General features: G+C 40.0%; 2 protein-coding genes across 4 annotated transcripts in view; both read left to right on the top strand.

Annotated features, from left to right (window-relative positions):
* Positions 1 to 2,350, top strand: part of hivep3a (HIVEP zinc finger 3a) — a 40,728-nt gene extending 38,378 nt beyond the window's left edge. For all 3 annotated transcript variants that reach the window (XM_051390125.1, XM_051390124.1, XM_051390126.1), the window contains one exon: positions 1,019 to 2,350. In XM_051390125.1, coding sequence (XP_051246085.1) covers positions 1,019 to 1,555 — 537 coding nt within the window. In that variant the 3' untranslated portion in view covers positions 1,556 to 2,350. The remainder of the gene's footprint in view (positions 1 to 1,018) is intronic.
* A 7,904-nt stretch (positions 2,351 to 10,254) lies between these two features.
* On the top strand, positions 10,255 to 13,610 carry edn2 (endothelin 2). The gene is made up of 5 exons (XM_051390153.1): positions 10,255 to 10,429; positions 11,001 to 11,154; positions 11,260 to 11,373; positions 11,983 to 12,063; positions 12,179 to 13,610. Exons 1-5 carry the CDS (start codon positions 10,363 to 10,365, stop codon positions 12,276 to 12,278), a joined length of 516 nt encoding a protein of 171 aa, XP_051246113.1. The 5' UTR covers positions 10,255 to 10,362; the 3' UTR covers positions 12,279 to 13,610.
* The last annotated feature ends 6,184 nt before the right edge of the window (positions 13,611 to 19,794 follow it).

Here is a 19,794-nt window from a genome sequence, read left to right on the forward strand (position 1 = left end):
TACTATTTGTCATATTTAAAGCGAGACTATGTACTTGAAATAAGAAATAACACAATCTTTTATACCCTTTTCCTCTTTTATGATATAACATGCACCCTGGCTCAGTTCAGTACACTGCTGCAGTCTTACTTGGTCTGGTTATGGTGGCTAATGTTAGCTGATGTTAGCAAACTATCTCACTACTTTGTCCCTTCTCTCTAACGTAGGACTTCTTTAATTGTTTCCATGGACATGAAAAGATAAAGGTCGATATATATACGCAGTATTAAACTGTTATTCAGAGGAAATCCTCAACTGCGAATCATTACATTCTCTGGACATCCTTTTTTTTCATCAACCCTTTCCTGCAGATTATAATACACAAATTCATAAAGGCATTACAAAAAAAACCATGGTACACACATTTGGACTTTAAGCTATACATATTATATGAATTGTGTTTGCATAGGTGGACTAGTTTTTCTGCTTTCTTTCCTTTTCTTTTACATTGCCACCTCTATATTACTATGAAGTATGGTTAGTCTTTGGAGCAAAGTCTGGTGGAGTTTGCATCCTCAGCAGTCTCTGTGGATTTGGACAGAGCCCTCGGCTCTTCCCAGGAATGCGCCTGTTAATTCAGTGAGCCTGCAAGTGTTGGACTCAACCTCAGTGCCTCACCAGGAGAGGTGTTTGTTGTTTTCCATTCCCCTCGCTCTCAGGCAGGTGGTCTTATAATGATGTCTTTAAAGAGGAACGTAACTGCAGGCTGAAAAAGCAGTGTCTCACTTACCTCCGCTTGTTTCACCTCTGACAGACGGACTCACAGAGGATTGTAAGCCTCTGATTGATCAAATTAAAATGATTGACAAATGATTGACAGTTGCCCCGCCCATTCAGAGTCTGTGGTCTTTGTTGCACCTGTAACCACTAAATCACAGGAAATGAAAGGGGACCTATTGTGATCATATCCAGCTCTATATTGTTAGGGACCTAGTGTCAGCAGAACATTCAAGTTTCATTTCATCTTGTTTTGTTGCAGTCCATGGATGATGTTGGTCTGACCCCACATCCCACGCGGCCTCGGGGAGCCCACAACCTCCTGAGTCACCTCCCTCTGCACTCCCAGCAGTCAGGCAGGGCCCCGAGCCTCCTGATTCCCATCGGGGGGATTCACATGATTCAGCCCAGGTCCCTGCTCCCTCTGTACAGCCTGGTGAGCAGCCCCGCGCCAGCCACGACTAACCCCGCAGGGACATCCTGGAGACTGAGTGACGCTCCAAAGGGGAGGCTTTCTCTGCTGCAGCGCCAGGATACTCTCAAAGAGACGTCGCCCCGCAGTCCAGCCAGCCCGCCGGACCCCGAGGCGTTAGGGGGAGCGTCCGGGAGCAGCCCATCGGACGCCCTGTTGCGCAGAAAGAATCGAGGGTGCTTCGGCATACAGCAACCGTCGAGTCCCGGGACGGAGACTTGGCGTCCTGAGGTAAACACAGATGCACAGAGAGTCACAGAAAGGTGTGTTTACCCCGAGACCACCCAAGGCCAAAAAAAGGCTCCTTCCTCCCAGACACAACTCTGATAGGAGGGAGAGTCTGACAGTCTGGGACAGTGCAAAAGTCTACAAAGCAGTCTGTTGTAAAAACACAGCACTGGTTTGGAGACCGGGGACAAAAGGCAAGAGCACTTCAGCACCGCTTCTGAATGACGCTATTATGTAATTATATGAATAATATATATAGACACTATGTTAGATATGCAGTATGTTTTGTAAATCTTTTTTTACCCTCTTGTTTGATGTCATCGGTGTTAATTTATTTATGTGCTATTATGCAAATTCTGTACTATATGCAAAAGCAGCTGGAATGAAAATAGACAAAGTTTTAATCAGTTTCCCTATTAACCCCTTTGACAGCTCTAATATACTATTGCTGTGTTAATGTACTGTATTACCAAAATGGATATAGAAAGGTACTACAAATATTTATTCACCCCGACCAGTATTTTGAAGTGCAATTTTATGTCGAGATCGTGGTTTGAAATGTCATTCTTAAAAGGCTGTGATTATTATTATTTGTCAGTTTCTTTTTGTTGTTGTTCTTGTCGTCTTTGTTTGTGTTCAAAGAAGCAGGGTTACGATCACCTCCTTTTCTAATGTCTTTAGGAAAAGAAGTTTCAGATCAAGACATTTGGAGTGCACTGACAAATAATTTGATATCCAGAGGAAACCTGTTTCACGTACATGGTAGCTACGGTGCAGTTTTTTTCATAAACAGATACATGTATTTTTGTGTTGTTGCTTTTATAAATGATACAATCACTTTGTCATTTTCATGTTTACCATTAAACTTCTCATTTTTACAGATTTATATTAAAACTGTGTTACGCGTGTGGTCTTATTAGCCTTCTTTTCCAGGGAAACATACGTTTTTTTTTTCAAATGCTAATTGATTTGTGGAAATGGATGGGAATCAGTGGCTGCTTGGGAGGCAGGAAAACCTGAAGAAGAAAATGATTAGGAGTGTAAAGTATGTCATTTGTATTTAAAGGGTCAGGTCACTCAAATCTCAAAACCTTTTTCTATTTTCTATTTTGTATATTTTTTAACCCCATAGTTGTATCTCGCCGCGCGGGTAGATTTTGTCTTATTTTCTAATGTTTTATTTGCTAGTCTACAAATTAAAAGATTCCACAGTGGAGGTCATTTTTTTATTAGGTTGAATTGAACATTTAAAGACTTTAAATATATAACATACCTTTGTGGTCTTATCCAGCATATAGTAACAGCTCACACTTCAGTGCCTGTCCACTGTAACATCAGGGTTAATGGTGTAATATACAATCAGTTTTCTTTCTTTTTGCTTTTCTTTACAATTCAGTTCCAGGTAGATAAAAGAATAGAGAAAGGGATGAGCAGACACTGTGTTGATGACTGTGGCACCACCCTGTGGCAATACGGTGAGATTGTTCCTGATTCTTAAACTCCACTGCTCAGAGTGGAACACTCATTTTCCTGAGAATCTGTTTTATGGCCGCCCTTTATTTCATTTGTTTTATTTTTTTATTTTGTAGTCTTTGACAGTGATGTTCCCGTTCCTCCTCATGTGGTCATGAAGGCAGCTCGTCTTTGTTTCCCACAGCTGAAGAAGTCAAATGTAACCACTGGGTGGCAGCAGTAAGCAACTTTAATCTTGGCTCAAGCTGCCGTATGGAAAGGAATGACATCACACACTGGAGGTAGTGGCCCATATACTGAAAGCCTCTCCTGTAATAAATCATCCAGGAAATCACACACACACACACACACACACACACACACACACAACCGGGGGGGGGTCTACAGAGGTGTGGAGAAATGTTTTCATATTTAGACCTATGATTAACTTCACTATGATCATTCCCCCCTTTTTTGGGACTCTACAGACCAGTGTCCATGACGAAGGTGGTGGAACTGAACAAATGCCAGTCCACAGCAACAGAAATAACAAGAGCCAACGATTACCTTGGAATTGTGTGTCATCTCCACAATGACAATGCGATTAGAACAAACAAATGAACTTTTGTGACATTTCCAAAGGAGGAGTGCTGCGATAGAATTCACAGGTAGAGGAGATCTAAACAATATGACAAATTAGGATGGGAAACATTTCAAGGGGGATTTTTTCCTCTGTGTGCAAAATGAAACCATCGTTGAAAGGGGGATTCCTGTCGCGAATGGACACCAAAAAGGAGATTTGAATCAGCCAAATGGCCCAACAGTGTCATGAGGGCTTTTCACACTGCACAATAAGAAAGCTTTCTCAGTGGCACATTCTAACCCCGACTTTGGACTAGGACTTGCTGGCCCAGCTCTGCAGCAGGGTCAGCCCCGAGCCTAAATATTGGGCTAAAAGGTGCCAGTGTGAAACAGGGCTAAAATAAACAGAATGTGAACAGAAATGTAAAAATGAGTCGCATGGTTCAACGGACATTTAACTCAGGGCTAGTAGAAGTACAGTGTGAATCGTATAATACTATACGATATGGTTAAAAGTGTGTGTGTGAAAAGGGGCTAAGTTATTCCAGGGTCAACTCTTGAGCCAAGAATATGCAGTGTGAAAGCACAGGTCAATAACAAGAAATATCTTTGGCCTTGACTTTTATATGTCAGCAAAACTGAGTTTATTAAAGACCAGATTATGTGAACATGCTTTATATTGTTATTTTCATCTCAATAATAACATGTAAGTAAGTAGGCTCAAAGATTACATTTAATTAAAACAAAAAAAACTAGAGAGGATGAACATAAAAGACTTGGTTTGATTCCCCCTTCCTTTTCTCTGCAGTGCAGGAACAGGATTTATGTCATCATAGGTTCATTTCATTTCAAAGTGGAGACCCTAAACAAATCCTCCACTGAAAACAAATCTCTCTGATGTTTGTTTTCCACTTTTCTCAACTTAATTTCTCCGTTACTAAATGATGCATCATTTTCCATTTGCAGTAATGACATTAAGCCCCCATGGTTGCCATTTAAACATGATGAGTTCATTAAAATATTAAAGCTCTTACAGTAGAGTTAAATAGAGATGGATGGAAGGAAGCTTTGTCCTGTTTCATTTAAAGTATGCATGCAGATTCCTCATCATCAATCTCCCACTGTTTTGTTTTTCTGTTATCAATGTATTTTGATACAGTTGAAAACAAAATGTAACATTTAAATTAAATTTGTAGCTTTTATATAGTAGTATGGTATTATGTCTAGTGAGGAATGTAAAGAAAATGAGACAGGCACCATCCTGCACAGTGTGTGTTCTGTAATAAAATATTTGGAACTCAAGGATTCCCTTTTTCCTGAGCTTTTGACCGTAACACACAGTCTTCATTCGGGGAATGGATCTAGCTCGATTGTCCTCACGCAGCTGAAATGCCATATTTAGGTCACATAGTGGTCATTTATGGGGGGGATCATAACCCCTGACACCTAAGCTCTATTCCTTGAAGGCCATGGGTTAGATAGATAGATTCTTTATTGTCTGTACATACACGTTTACACACAACATTAACACAGGATAGACATTTAAACACAGCAAGTACATCTAAACACAACACAGGTAATTTATACATAACGGCTACCGGGAGTTTTTCCCCTTTTTCCACCAAATGCACCTGCGTGAACTGTCTGTAGCTGAATAGGGTCGGACTACTGTACTTTAATATTGGTCATAACGGTGGTACATAAAGGGGCCTGATGTCCTCTGAGGTGGTACATGGTGAAAAAGGTGTGAGAAACACTGCTATAGGAGATGAATGATACCATATAACATCTTAGTCATCATATCTAAGAAGAAACACCTCACATGACTCAGAGCTTGTATCACTGATGTTCTTGCATGTATTGGTCTATCTGGTATGTATCCGACTGGTTGGCCATCGTGTTGGTGTGGTTATTTTTGTAGTTTCGGTCTGAGTACTCTTACTGTTCAAGGGTATGGCCCATATTCTTCACCTCACTCACATCAGGGTGTGTGTGAGTCACCGTTACTTGCTCTTTTCTTCCCTCAATAATTGCCATGTTTGCTTCCTGTCTTCACATTTTTTGACCTATTAAGGAAGAACAGTGACATGTTGGCATTCTTCAGTTATGTTACTGATGTTGGCAATGATTTAAATCAAAGCCAAGATGAGTGAGCCCTGCTTATCTTGTAGAACATGTAGTTAAAGATTGCCTAACCCAGCCCCCCTTTATGCATGCACACATGCTGGCAGAATGAAAACAACCTTTTCCTGGAGGAGAACCTAGCTAGCTTAGCAACTTCTACACTGTTACAGATCTGGAGCAGTTCAATACATACAAACTGTGTACAGCCAGCTGGTGTAAGATTTATGCTTTATTGTTTGTATTTTCAAATAGGGGAGCGTACCTATGTTCCCCGCTTTGTATGGGACTGTATGTCCCTTCTCAAATCAAATTACAGAGGCTTTAAAGAAATAATGGAGAGAAAAGAAAATATTAAAGGTCCAGGATACCAGCAATGGTAACCTGGACTATAAAAGCATACACCACCAAGGTGTAACTGAAACATAAAAGGAGAAAGGGATTAAACACTAAGTGGCTGCTTGCCCATGCCCGTTTAAAAATCTTCCCTCTAAAACCTAACCCTAACCCTAACCTCAGCGGGGAACATAGGACCCAGGGAACATAGGACCCAGGAACATAGGACCTGGGGGATATAGGACCCGGGGAACATAGGACCCGGGAACATAGGACCCGGGGAACATAGGACCATACATTTGACCCAGTTATACCCAAACCACTGATAAAGTGCTGATAATGTCTTTGTACAGTATCAGAGAGACCCAGCCCTCCAGAAACACTCTGCTCCGGTAGCCAGCCATGCTGGTGCTAGATAGCTAACTAATGAAAGTTAAACATTGATTGACAGTTGAATGTCATATTATTGGGTTAAATGAGTTCATACATACGTAAGCATGCGTCATATTTTGTTTTACGTGAAGAAAAAAATGATTGGATTTTGATATAAAAATGTAAAGATTTTAAAGGGTCACACTGACATTTTTCCTTTCACCTGGACTTTACACAGTCAGCAGATATTTTGCTGTTTCATGTCATAATTTCTGAATTTCCAACGACATAAACCTCTTTTTAACTTTTTCACTGCGTGCTGAATGTGAGGACTTTGTGTGTTATTGTGTCACAGCCCATACGTTTAATCTCATCCTCGAGGAATTTCAAAGGATTCTGCAATCGTGGCTCCGTTACTTGTTTGTCATCGCGCCGCCTCACATTCCTCTGTCGCCCTCCAGCAGCGGCAGGAAGTGGGAAATAGATAAGGGCACATTTTTTACACTGCGACTGCAGAGTCACTGTGTTTCTCTGCTGCCTTGTCTGGAGAGAGCAGCAGGGGAAAGGGACAAGGGGAAGGGGAAATGAGGAGGTGGGGGTACCTTTAGATTGAGCCCATTCCTCCAGTCTGCACCACTGGACAAATATTTGCTCTAGGTTTTTTTTTCTTCTTCTTCACTGTAACAAATAGTTGGTCAAATGCCAATCTTTCTGCATTGTGACATCCTTTTGGCATTTCCCCCACCCCTTAACCCCCATAAACTGTGACCACACACAGATATGCATGGTTCAGAAGTGTTTTTTCCTGTTCCTGTAGGTGTCTCTGTCTATAATCTGGGGTTTTCACTGGAGCTGTGATGTAAAATTCCTCACATTTGCAAGATTTTCCAGTTGAAAGTCTTCAGTAACCTAAACAGTTATACCCCTTCCTGTTTCCAATTGCTTTGTTTTTTCTTTTTGGTCAGGCTTCAGTTTGACTTGCAACCATTTATGGTAATGTACATGTGAAATAAATGTATTCTTTTGTACTATGTGGCTGAAAAACCAACCCATTCAGAATTACTAGAAACTCCTTGACTTCCAGAGACATTTCCTGCATGGAGCTCATTGCACTTTATTCTGTAATCTTCCAAAAGTCATTGTCGTCAGATAGACAGTTTACACAAACTTAGATTCTGACAGGGTTTAAATAAATAGATCATAAATAAATGAAATAAAAATGTCTTAAGTTGATCAGGGAGGTGTCTTCTTACAAGGAATTTGACTTGCGCATGTATCAAATGTGTCAATTTAAAATCTTTTTGAATAATAAAAGACAAAGTTACAACAGTTTCATATTAAATCTAAGTAATTTAGTAGTAAGGAGTCCTCTTTGGAAGCCATAGAGTAAAATGTTTTTTTAAAGATGTATTTAATACAAAGAAAAATATTTGTAGATGAGTTATAGAAAAGGTTTTAAAATGAAAATTTGTCAATAGGTTTTTTTAAACAACAAATAATGATAACAGATATAGTATATTAAAGTTAAAAGGTTTAAATGACCAGAGAAACGTGGGTAATAGGTGAATTCTATACAAAGGAAGTATACACCATAAAGCCTACAATATGCAGCACATAGTATATGACATATAGTTTACTATAGTCTCCTGATATGAAGCCTTTAAAGTCAGTAGAATAAAAACATGCTGAATTATCTGTGTATTATAAATAATGTGTCTCTTTGTTCTTTGCATCGCTGCGTCCAAGTTCACCCTAATCCATCCATTCTGTCCCTGTGGCATCCTGTTATCAGATGCACATACTTCATTGGTTCCTTATGATTGTACATACCTGTTGATTTGAATGATATAATCCAGTATATAGCTGATAAGAGCGAGGAATACCGAAGGGTGTTTGCATGACATACTGTAACTGTTAAGACTGTGTAGGCTGCGGTCGTATCCATGATGTCTGTTTTTGTCGCCGGTAAGAGATAGGCAGTGTAAACCGACTGACAGTGTGTGTCAGTACCCTGTATGCATGGTGGCGTGTGTGTGGGGGGTGCATATCTCTTCATGAAGATTGTTTGTGTGACAGTTGTGCCATGACCTCACTTTCCTGCGGGGGGTGCTGACAGCTCTCCTTGACTTCATCATGCTCGTATCAGCTGTGTGGCACATGCAAACCCTGTTCCTGCTGCGACTGCTCATCTCTTCCTCTGCCGCCTCCGGCCTCATCCTGAATGCCCAACGCCTCTGGTAAAAAAAAGAGAGAGAGAAAAACACACGGTGTGGCCTCACATGGCCTCCTGTCTGAGTGACAATCATCTGCTGGCACTGTAGTCTCACTGGCTCCACAAAGTATTCTTATTATTCTGCCTGCTGTCATTCTATGAACCATTTCCCATTTAGAATTTATAAGCTGTATATAAACAATGACTTAATGGTAAATACAGTATGATTAAGACAGATAAGGACATTTCGTAGTTATAATTTCTTTAAGCCTCTGAATAAACACTTAATGTATTTGTTATGATATAGTGTAATTATATAGAATACGTCTTCATATTTTCAGAAATATTTGTTTTTATATGTTTTAATAAAGAACATGAAGAACTTTTTCAGTTGAAGAGTTTTATAATCTGTATTAGACCTGCCTGTGAGTGACTGGTATGTGTGTAAACAGTTAGTACTCTATTCTTACTCTACTAATACAGTATTATTATTATTATTATTATTATTATTATTATTATTATTCATTTAATGTAACTAATTACTAATAAAATGTAGTAATAATATTACAATTACCACCAAAAAGTAATTAGTTACAGTATTACTTTTGTTACCCCCCAACTGAACTGTTGACAAATACATGAGCTAACACTTAATCTGTTATAAATGGTTTATTAAGTGTTTATACAGCAAAATTAAAAAAGGAAAGTGATACCGTTTACATGTTGTCTCAGCTTGCAGCTACAGCATGTCAATATTTCAAGTCCAATTATCAGACGTTAATCATTAATAAATAGTAATTAGTTGTTACAGCGAAGGATCGCTGTGGGCCGTATGACCCACTGCCAGACTGACTGTCTGTAGGTGAAATTCAAACTCTCTTTAGATCAGACGCTTTTTTTTTGTTCAAGAAATCATTGCTATGTAGTGGGATATTACTCAGCAGTCTAGACTAGACTTATGTCTAAGGTCCAGTCACATCAGAGAGTGGCACAAAGAAATGTTGATAAATGTATGGTTATAGAAGCTTGCTGACGTAGAGACCACTCACAGTGCTAACTGAGCCACAGACAATCACATTTATGTTTTCTCTTTCATGGGCCAGTTCATTCTCTATTTATTTTTCTCTTCATTTTCTGTCACCTCATTCGTTTTTTCCCTTGCTGCAATTTGTCTCACACTGTTTTGTTTTTCTCTCTTCGCCCTCACACATACAGGCAGACTGAAACACACACTCATTCACCGACCTGGGTAAAGCCACAGAAATCCTCATTTTCATTCATTCATTCGTCTTCTCTGTCCAAATTGCAACTTTCAGGACAGTGAATGCACACCACACACTACTTCCAGTTTGGTATGTCAGTCTCTGTCTCAGTCTGAGACATTCTTAGTTTAGGTTTGATGTCACATGATGACCTAAATGATTTGTAGCCATCTGACAACTGTCCATTTTTTGCTGAATACCATCAACAAATACAGCTTCTGATTTGTTAATCCAACATCTCCGACCTGTAAAAATCTCTGCATTTGTTGATCTCCCTACCCTTCTTGCCCTGCTGGGGGCGCTGACACTGCTGTATGTTAAGGTCACTGCTGGAATGCGAGGAAGGCAGGTGGAGTATGTGTGTGTTGTGTAACAACACTGTTCTGCATAGACAGGCCAGTGCACAGATGTAGGAGGGGCAATCATGAGTGTGTGGGTATAAAGTAGATGTCCTGGCAGGAGCGTGAACACAAAGCACCTGTTGCTGCTCTCCAACACACACAAGACTCTTCTACACCTCTTGGAGTGCATAAACTGCTGCTTTTACACATCAGAACATCAGACACAGAATGATGATGGCTGCCTTCATGTGCAAGACTTTGACTTTATTCTTCATCTGCATGGCTCTGCAAGAGGGTGAGTAACTTGTTTGGTGGATTTTAAGTTTTTTTTTTTCATATTTGTGACTAATTTTGTAGATTTTTGTAAAGAAAATCTTCTTTAATAATATATTCCTTTTGGCAGCATTGAATTACCAGTTGTTTATTGACTGCTTTAGATAAGGTTGATAGGACCAGGGTTAAGGTTTACCAAAATAAATAATGTTACCAAAAAGCAAACAACCGCAAACATTAGCTGAGCAAAATAATTGAGATGCGCAATAAATAATTTCATGTTTTTGACTCTGCCAGTCACCACAGAAAGTACAATACAAGCTGTGGGTTCAGCCTTCCAGAGAATATTATCTCTTAGCATTATTGACACAACCACTTGCAGGATTATTTGACTTGGATTAAGTTCCTTGATTTATAATATGATGAATATGTTCCACTATTAATCACAATCACATTTGTTTAACCACAGCAGTGGGTGTTAGCCCGCCATATGGATTTCCTTGTATTTACTTGTGATACTCACTAACTGCACAGTCATACTGCAAAGCATTAGTTGGCACTTTTTAATCTCGGGATCCTTTGTGTTTTTCTAGGTTGTGGACTCCCGTTATCAGACCGGGCAGAGCTGCCAGCTCAGGCTCCACATCCACACCGCGTCAGGACCAAACGCTGCTCCTGTAACAGCTGGGATGATAAAGAATGCATCTATTTCTGCCACCTGGATATTATCTGGGTCAACACGCCAAGGTGAGGCTGCAGGATACTCAGAAAGCTGCATTTAGACCGGAAGAATCCCAGATTCCTACATGCTTTCAACAACATTGTCCTAAGAAAATTTGTTTTCCTTTACAGTAAACTCCTTCCTTATGGCCTTGGAAGTCCCTTGTCTCGCCGCCGCCGCTCAACTGACCGTTGCGAATGCCTCAACCCAGCCGATAAAACCTGCTCGGGTTTCTGCCGTAAAAGGTGAGCGCCACCCTTCTATCTACCTAGACCTGCTGCAAAACAATCACATACCTTCCTTTGGCAGATAGCATCAAAGTCGCTTCTGTGTCTCCTCCCAGTGTCAGTCATGTGTGAAGAGCCTGAACAGTACGTTGATGTAGAGGACGAGTCAGAGAGGAGGCAAAATGATTCAGTGTGTGATAATGTTGCTGTAGTATAGGGGTAGTAGTCATAGTGCAGAGAATGTCCTGCATTTCCTTGAAGGCCTTGAAAGAAATCACCAATGGTTTAATAGCAGTGCTGCTATTTCTGGAACAATTTGCTCAAGGGAATGCATGTTGCGTCTTTGACTTGTTGTGGTCATGAAACCACCAGTATGGATTAGACACCATCTCTAGATGTTATCCTAGGTGGTGTTTTCCAAGGTGTGCCCTGCATTCCTGCCCAAAAGGCAACTAAAGCTATATTAGTTTGGAATTCCAAGGAAATTGCTTAGTTGAACCTGAACTGCTTTTGCTTCAAGTAGAGTAATAATACAAGATGAAAGCTTCAGCTTGTACGGGTTTAATTCCCTGAGGCACTGGCGGGTTTATGTGCTTGTTTTAATACTGTTGTTCTATCTTTCCACAGCTCAGAGAATCCAAGGACTACTGTCGTGGGCCCAAAGACAGAATCAAGCAAAAGCAGCAACAAATTGTTGGCATCATTCAGGTACATGAAGAAGACTTTAAGGATGAACTTTGAAATCCATATTGTGTTGTGTGTTGGTTGTTTTTATGACATATGAAGCATCTCTTACCTGTTTGTCTTCTCGTTTTTCCCTCAGATCTGTGGTCAAGTCCAACATGGTGATCGCAAAAGAGATTCTGTCATCAAACAAGAACCCAGGATGGGTCAACTGGCTGAGGAGCAGAACAAGGAGATAGTGGATTGAACAAATACCAGAAGCAGTTCAATCACCATGGATTCAACCTCCATGGACCGGAGACTCCTCCAGCTGCCCTCAATGCCAGCACCAGGGTTTAGACATGTGTCAAAAGTCTTACCAACTCTGGGGATGTGGAGGTGGAAAGATGGAGGACAAAAGAGGCAGTGGATAAAGTATTTAATCAACAAAGTAGAGCTTCAGACGACTGGCAGATCACCAAGACAGAAGCTCTACGGCAGGAGCAATGTTGGGTGGAGACAAAATCCTTTCTTGAACTCTCGAACTTTTTGAACCTGGCAACAGTCTACACATGTCAAGGAAGGATCAATTAAAGCTGAGCACACGGAAACTGGTGTCTGCCCTTTTGGGCGACCACATCAAGAAACACTTATCAGTCACCCGTCTGTGCTTATTTGGTTTCCATGGACACATGCCTGTGACTCGTTCGGAATGGTTTTAAATCCACCACTCACATGCACTATGACAGGATTGTAGGATCATTACATATTTCAGAGTCATATCAACTCTGTATTCACTTAGGAATTGTTTGTCAATGTTTACTCGCATTTCTTTGTAACTATTCTGTCATTGCTGACCTTTGGTTCAGTTTTATTTCCTCTGTATCAGAGCTGGAATCTGCTAATGTTTAGGGCAAATTAGCAAATAGCTTTTTAATTATCAGGCAGTACTTGAATCTGGCAGCTTGTTGGCTTTTGGCACACATTGCCTCATAGTGAAATGAAGGTCATTTCTTTGGGATTTATCTAACAAACAATTAGCTTTATACAAGGTCCATTGTCTCCTCTACACACACATATACAGTATACTTTCTGCTAGCATAACAACTACACTAGGCCTATTGTGTTGGCTGCAGTGTTTATTGCATAGCTCCTATTTAATGTTTTGATTGAAGATAAGCCAGAAGGTTTCAATGATGTGCAGCTTGCCAAAAAATGCAACAATTGTTTTCTCCCCTAACAAATGTTCACTTAATTCCTCTGTAATTAGTCACTGGGAAAGTATGACTCTCAACTTGTGTTATGCACTTCAAAAGCTATTTATCTATGTTTACCCTACCATGTCTGATTGTAGTCGACTCATGGACACATGCAAATATAAACCTTCATTGTCACTTAAAGAACATTCTTCCTCAAATATCTCAATGCTGTATCTGATGGACAGTTTACCAGCTTGGACGTTTACTGTTAAATGCTGAATGATATTGTAAATGGAACAATTTATTTATTCAATAACTTATTCAGGAATGGATTTATATTTGTATGAATGATGCACTGAATTGTGCATGAGAAAATAAAAATGCAAGAAAACATTCTTTTGCAGAATGGTGATTTCATTATTTGACAATTGCTGTGTCACTCACTGGATCTTCGTAGCAAACAGAATTATTTGAACTTATCCAACACTGATATGACACTATTGTTGGAGGTTCCTCCATGATCACGTTTTCTTTCAGATATTTCAGCAAGTCCTATAAATGTGACAGAAGAAATCTTTTCAAGAGATGGTAAATATCTGTTTGTTTGAGGTTTTGTTCACTTGTCTTATGATCATTTCTGCAATTGCAGAAATAATTATGAGGTGCTCAGATGGCCACCATCAAAACCCCATTACAACAGATTATCATATTTATGCAAATCACATGCATGTGTGTCATTATTCACAACATACAGTCATTTTTGAGTCTAATAATGCTCATGAGCTCTTTGTGACACCAGAGAACATAAATATATGCATACTATAAAAAGCGTTACTGTGTGGTCAGACAGAATGCAAAGTGATTTTCCGTTGCGATGTGACTGCATTGGACAGTTAACAGAAAGATGCTATTGGATGCAAATTCCAATTGGTACAAACACTTGAAAGTGTTTCATTAAAAAAAAAGTCTGCATCCTGTGGCTTAATGAACTAGCTTCGGTTCAGTCAGAGGCTGAGTGGACACAGGTTACAGGTAACGTACCGTTGGTACTGTTTACGGCAAATAAATGTAAATGGTCCAGTCTCATCCTTCTGGCTAATCTCTCCACTTTCTTTGTCACTGGTTTATAATTGAATTTATTATTGGTCATTGCAGAGACTATACATTTTTTTATTTGGAAACCATAGCTCAAAATCAAGACTAGTAGCCACCACTATTGAGGTTCGACAAACTATAGAGGGAAAAGGCACCAGCATATGATGCACATTTTAGTTGACACATTTAGGATTCAGCACCCGGTCATGTTTTAATAGGTGTTGAGTGTGTTGCACCTTATTTGGAGAATGTAAGTATCACTTTAGGCCTACAACAATGATAAATGAAAATAAAAAAGAACCGTCATTCATTTCCATACAATTGTTTGTCAAAGCCACAGGGAGCCACAGGAGAAGGGCGAAAGAGCCACAGGTTACCTACCACCTATCTAAAAGGTTCAAGGATTAAAAGGCCTTCACTCCTGCCTGATTGGGCAGAAAATATAAGGTGTTGTTGAAGTTTTGCTTTAGAACAAGTACACAGTGAACCTGCTGTGGGGCAGAGAGAGCAAAATAAAGAGAAGTATGTGGTTACTACACATTGGATTTCTTTGTTCGTAATGTAACATGTGGCGGTTATCTCTACATGGAAGGAGGTCTGTCCCCTTGTTGCTCCATATGCTGATGTTTACTTTAGATAGGCTGTTCTGCGGGAGGGACGTGAGCAGTGAGTGTTTATTATAGAGGATGTTGGAGACTTTTGGCTCCCAATTATCTACAGGACGTCCTAGGTTACAGGTCATGTGTTTGGGCCTTTTAAGTTAAGCACTGGCACAATTCAAAGTCAATCACAGGTTAATATGAGGATTTTTGCTTGTATTTTATTATTGGTGAAACTGAGGGTTGAGTTTGAGTATGCTCTAGGAGTGGAGGTATTGTAGGATGCTAAAATGAAAAAAAAAACAACAACTCAGAAATGCAGTGATAATACGCACCTGTGTCTCCATTAGTTCATAGTGACTTCCTTATTATTTACCCTGACGTCAGTGAGAACTCTCAGACCCCCTAACGTGCGCCACAGAGTGTGAATAGCTGACTAAGAGCACGGAATGAAAACAGGATGCTTTTTCTGCATTCTTCCCAAATTCCTTTAGCACGGGAGAGAACCGGGAGAGGAAAAGAAACAAAGGAAAAACAACAGCATGAACTGATATGGGCTGGATGGGAGTTGAGATTGCAACCTTAATCATGCCGTTGTCATAACACCAGTCGCATTGTTTTGCTTTGTATTAATCCTTATTTGATGTTGTTATGCAGATTTCTTTTCTCTAAGACATGCTGGCTGATGGTAAATCATAATTGCGTGATTATAATTGTTTGTGAAAGTGTCACTGGACGCTTGTCTGTTGTTTTTCATAAAGGGTTAGGGCACTTTAAACCATGTTTCATTGCTTACTGTGCATTTAGCAATTATAGTATTTGACTTAGGGAGTGTACAAAAATGACTAGGGTGGAGAACAGGATTAAATCTTACATTTTATAAATTGTATTTAATCCGGTAGTCTTGTTAAGATTATTCCATTTACTAGTTCCGCCAAAATATTTCAGTTTTTAAAACTGCAAGACCTTCCCCAGAATTAATGATATTTAGTTCTACCCTTTGACTTGAAAAACCGCAACCCCCCAATATCTCAAATTGTAGTACTGGGTCGGTACAACTCATTCCACCTTTAATAACTAACTGAGACTAAGAGTGAGCCATAGTGGCTGAGTGAGGGTGTACTTTGGCACAGTGGTGCTTTGAGCTAAATGCTAAAGACTTCTTGCTCACAATGACAATGCGAACAGCTGATGATGGAGTTATACTGTTTACGATGTTCACCATCTTAGTTTAAAATGCTAGCATGCTCACATTGACTAATTAGCACTCAACACAAAGTACAGCTGAGGCTGTATGGGATTGTTTTGCTGGTATCTGGTCATAAACCAGTTTATTTTGACCTGATGATGGAAAGCTGAAGACAATCCATCCAATAGAAGTCAAGACATTTCACGAAAAGCCAAAGATGTTAACTTGCTAGTGACGTCAGAAAAGCGCATCAGCTGATGACCAGAGACATGAAGATTCATTTTCTGGGGTCAGTGAATGTGTGTATAAATTGTAATGGCCATCCATCCAGTCTATGCTGAGTTATTTTAGTCTGGACCAAAGTAATGGACCAACCAACTGACATTATCATCCCCAGATAAAAAGGAAAATCATAAAGAATTTAAGATGGTGAAAGCTTAAAATCATCATTTTAACAATAGCCACCAATGAGCAAACAAGAGGCTGAACTTGAATTGTTATACAGGCCAACTTTAACCATAACATTTTTATCTTTTAATCTGTTTTCTAAAACTGCTTGTTATGATGCCAAAGAAAGTGGAGGAGGAAACAACATTTGGTAGAGATAACATTTAGTGTGATGGGAAAACTAAATCCCTGAAACTGAGACAGCATTATTGTTCTCTGCATATGGCGAAGGATGTACAACCCACTGTGCACACTAGAACTGTCATTTGCAGCTATTTAATTCCTTTTTTAATGGATCTTTGAAGGCAATGGTGAAATATAAATAATGCTTTTCTAATAACTTTCTTTGCTCTCACCCTAATAATTTGCATATAGTCTTTTAGTGCAATAACAGGATACAAAGCATGAAGGCATTGGCATCATCACTTGGATTAGGTGTTGTTTGAACTTGTGCTGCTGGGAATAGTACAAAAATATATTGTGATATGTGTTATGACATAATCTGTGCATTATAAAACTTTGTGACACATCAACTTTGTTTTTTTGTTTTCACTTGCTGTTGTACAGCTCCGGTCCAGACTGACTGTGATTACAGTAAAAGCCTGTGTTGGTACATTCCTCCTCTTCCTGGTTTTGTTTGCAGGGACCAGAGTTGCTCGGGGACAGACAGGGGACAGAGTGGCCTATCAGCACCGCCGGTCCAAACCGGCCTGCTGATACCAAAACATGAAGTCTAGCCATAACCAAACAGCCAGGACCAGCAGGAAGGAAGCAGCCTTGGTCAGGGAGAGAAGGAGACGTCCCGCTGTATAAATGGGTAACTTTCCAGTCATTTTAGAGCAAGTGTCATGACTTTAAAGCCCTCGCTCACAGCCTCGTGAATAAACAGTTACATAGCTGTTTTAAATAGCGGGCATTCCTGGATGTTTTCTCACCGAGTTCAAAGGTGAGCTTCATCAAGCTGCAGCAGCAGTCTAATCATTCAAAGACAGAAGTGTGTATATTTAACAGTATATGTGGTCAGTGTCTCCATTGAGAAATGACCCGTGTATCATCTTTTTTGCAGAAATGGTCCCAGACGACCTGACATTCCTTGCTGGCATGCCTGTACTGGATGGCATTCCTCACATTATAGTCTAGATTGTCATCACATCTTCTGCTGTGTCCGGGCACACGTACACCAGATATAGCGGGTGATAGCTGCTCACTTTGCATCTGCGTCTTACATTGCAACAGCATAAACAATCTGTGTCAACCGCCACCATCCTCTGTGTGACACTGCAGATTAAAATCTTAATTGCCATTCAGACACCTGACGATGTCCATCTGCTATCAGGCAGGTAAAATACTTGGGAATACATGATGAACAGTGGCAGATAAGTGCAAATGGGGGCAAAGGGCCAGTGTTAATATGCACGTCCACTAGGACCAGATGGACACATACTTTGTGGATGACTGCATCAATCACAGCTGTCCCAGCTGCATATATGGAGTAATGTGTTACTGAGTGGCTCCCTATTTTGTCAGTAGGCATATGTCATGCTTAAAGCCTCTACAAGGAACTTTCATTTTGTGTTGATTCTGGCGGCCCCTGTGGACAAAAGTAGTAATGTTTCCACCACCTTATGTCATCTGGGGGCAGGCTTTAGGAAGAACTATATAGAAACAGCCAATCTTCTCACTGATGGTCTTTTTTGTTTCTGTAGCTCACACAGAGGCATCAGTATTAAATTAATAACCAGTTAAAAACTCCTTGCAGTAGGTCTGAGCACACTGGTAAGTAAGTGAGGAAGGAGTAATGCAAATGTGTAGTTTATATTAGAGTTGGTCATTTTTTTTAAAAAATGTACAAACTTTATTTAACAAGCATGTCCAGGACAAAAACATGCTACATTTGTCAGGCCCAAATGACACACACATTGTGTATTTGTATGTTACTACTTCAAAGAGTACTCCACCTGTTGAGCTGTGCACTCCTCTAACATTGTCAGACTCATGATGGACAGTTTATAAAAAATCAATGCAGCAGAGGAGATACTGAGATTTTTTTATGCCACGTGAGATGAGGAGCGGGCTACAGAGGTCTGGTAAGATCACTCCAGACCTACAGATTTTTATCATTTTCACTCTTCTTCAGATTCAACAGATGCTGACTCAAGTGACATCATGTAAGGACATTTATCAGACTTCACACAGCTCCCTCTGGAAACACTAAAGGTTTTATACAACTGTATATATATATATATGTATATGTATATACAAATATGCAGTACTACTCCCCATAACCTGTAAACAGACTTTAGAATCAGTGGCGTTCTCCTTTAATGCTGACCATTACAGCCTGATATGAATGCATAACGGAGACATGAAAAAAAAAAATTATATGCCAATGTGCATACTGAAATTGCATAATAATAATAATAACCTCATGATGGAGGTAAAGCATAGTCAGAGCTTCAAAAAAAGTTTTTAACTTTTATTCTACTTTTCTTGAATAGTTGATGATAGAAGGTAACAGGAAGCAATATTGAAAAAGGCTAGAAATTTCAGTCATGGTGGAATAACAGCACTCTGAACTGAGTGTAATAACTATCAGTGACCTAAAGCTGAACACGCCATAATTTGCATGACTGAATGTATGTGAGTTTTGGAAAGCTCTGACAGCTCACAGTGATTTGGAACTTTCCAGCCGTTATGATAAAGGCGGGGGAAAAAACTGCCACAGCCTCTGCTTTCTTTGGAAGAACTCAGAAAACATTGAAATTCACTCCGAGAACAATCCTCACTGTCACGCAAGGCCACAACGTCTGTTAACACAAATCGTTTTAGACTTTTAGATGAAGCAAAGGTGAGTTGAGTTTGACATTATACACTGTCTTTCGGTTTCACAGGGACCAATCTCCTATCTGAATGCGGGGCAGGAGCTGGAGGTGGAATTATGTTTAATAATTCACACCAGTGACATCATGCATTTGTGTTTGGTACTTAAAGCAAGGGATATCGCTTGAGTCATGGTGTGTCAGTGGTATTGCCATCTGCACAGCCAATCTCCAAAAAAGGAAGTAACTGTTTTGCATTTCCACCTGCGCACAGAGACAAATACCCAGAAGTCATGCCATAAGAATTTCTACCTCCACATGGGGTATCCACTCAGTTGTTTATTTAGTCCTCACCTGTTCTAACCATTATGCATGCCATAAATTTCCTGCACCCTCCCACCACCTCCAGCTAGAGGGAGAGAGAGTGG

The sequence above is a fragment of the Dicentrarchus labrax genome, unplaced genomic scaffold (genome assembly GCF_905237075.1).
Source record: "Dicentrarchus labrax unplaced genomic scaffold, dlabrax2021, whole genome shotgun sequence".
Lineage (NCBI taxonomy): Eukaryota > Metazoa > Chordata > Actinopteri > Moronidae > Dicentrarchus > Dicentrarchus labrax.

Coding starts and splice junctions, on each gene's coding strand:
- edn2 (XM_051390153.1), top strand. CDS start 10,363: ATGATGATGGCTGCCTTCATGTGCAAGACTTTGACTTTATTCTTCATC. Junction 11,155..11,259: donor ATCTGGGTCAACACGCCAAG/GTGAGGCTGCAG, acceptor TTTCCTTTACAG/TAAACTCCTTCCTTATGGCC. Junction 11,374..11,982: donor TCGGGTTTCTGCCGTAAAAG/GTGAGCGCCACC, acceptor ATCTTTCCACAG/CTCAGAGAATCCAAGGACTA.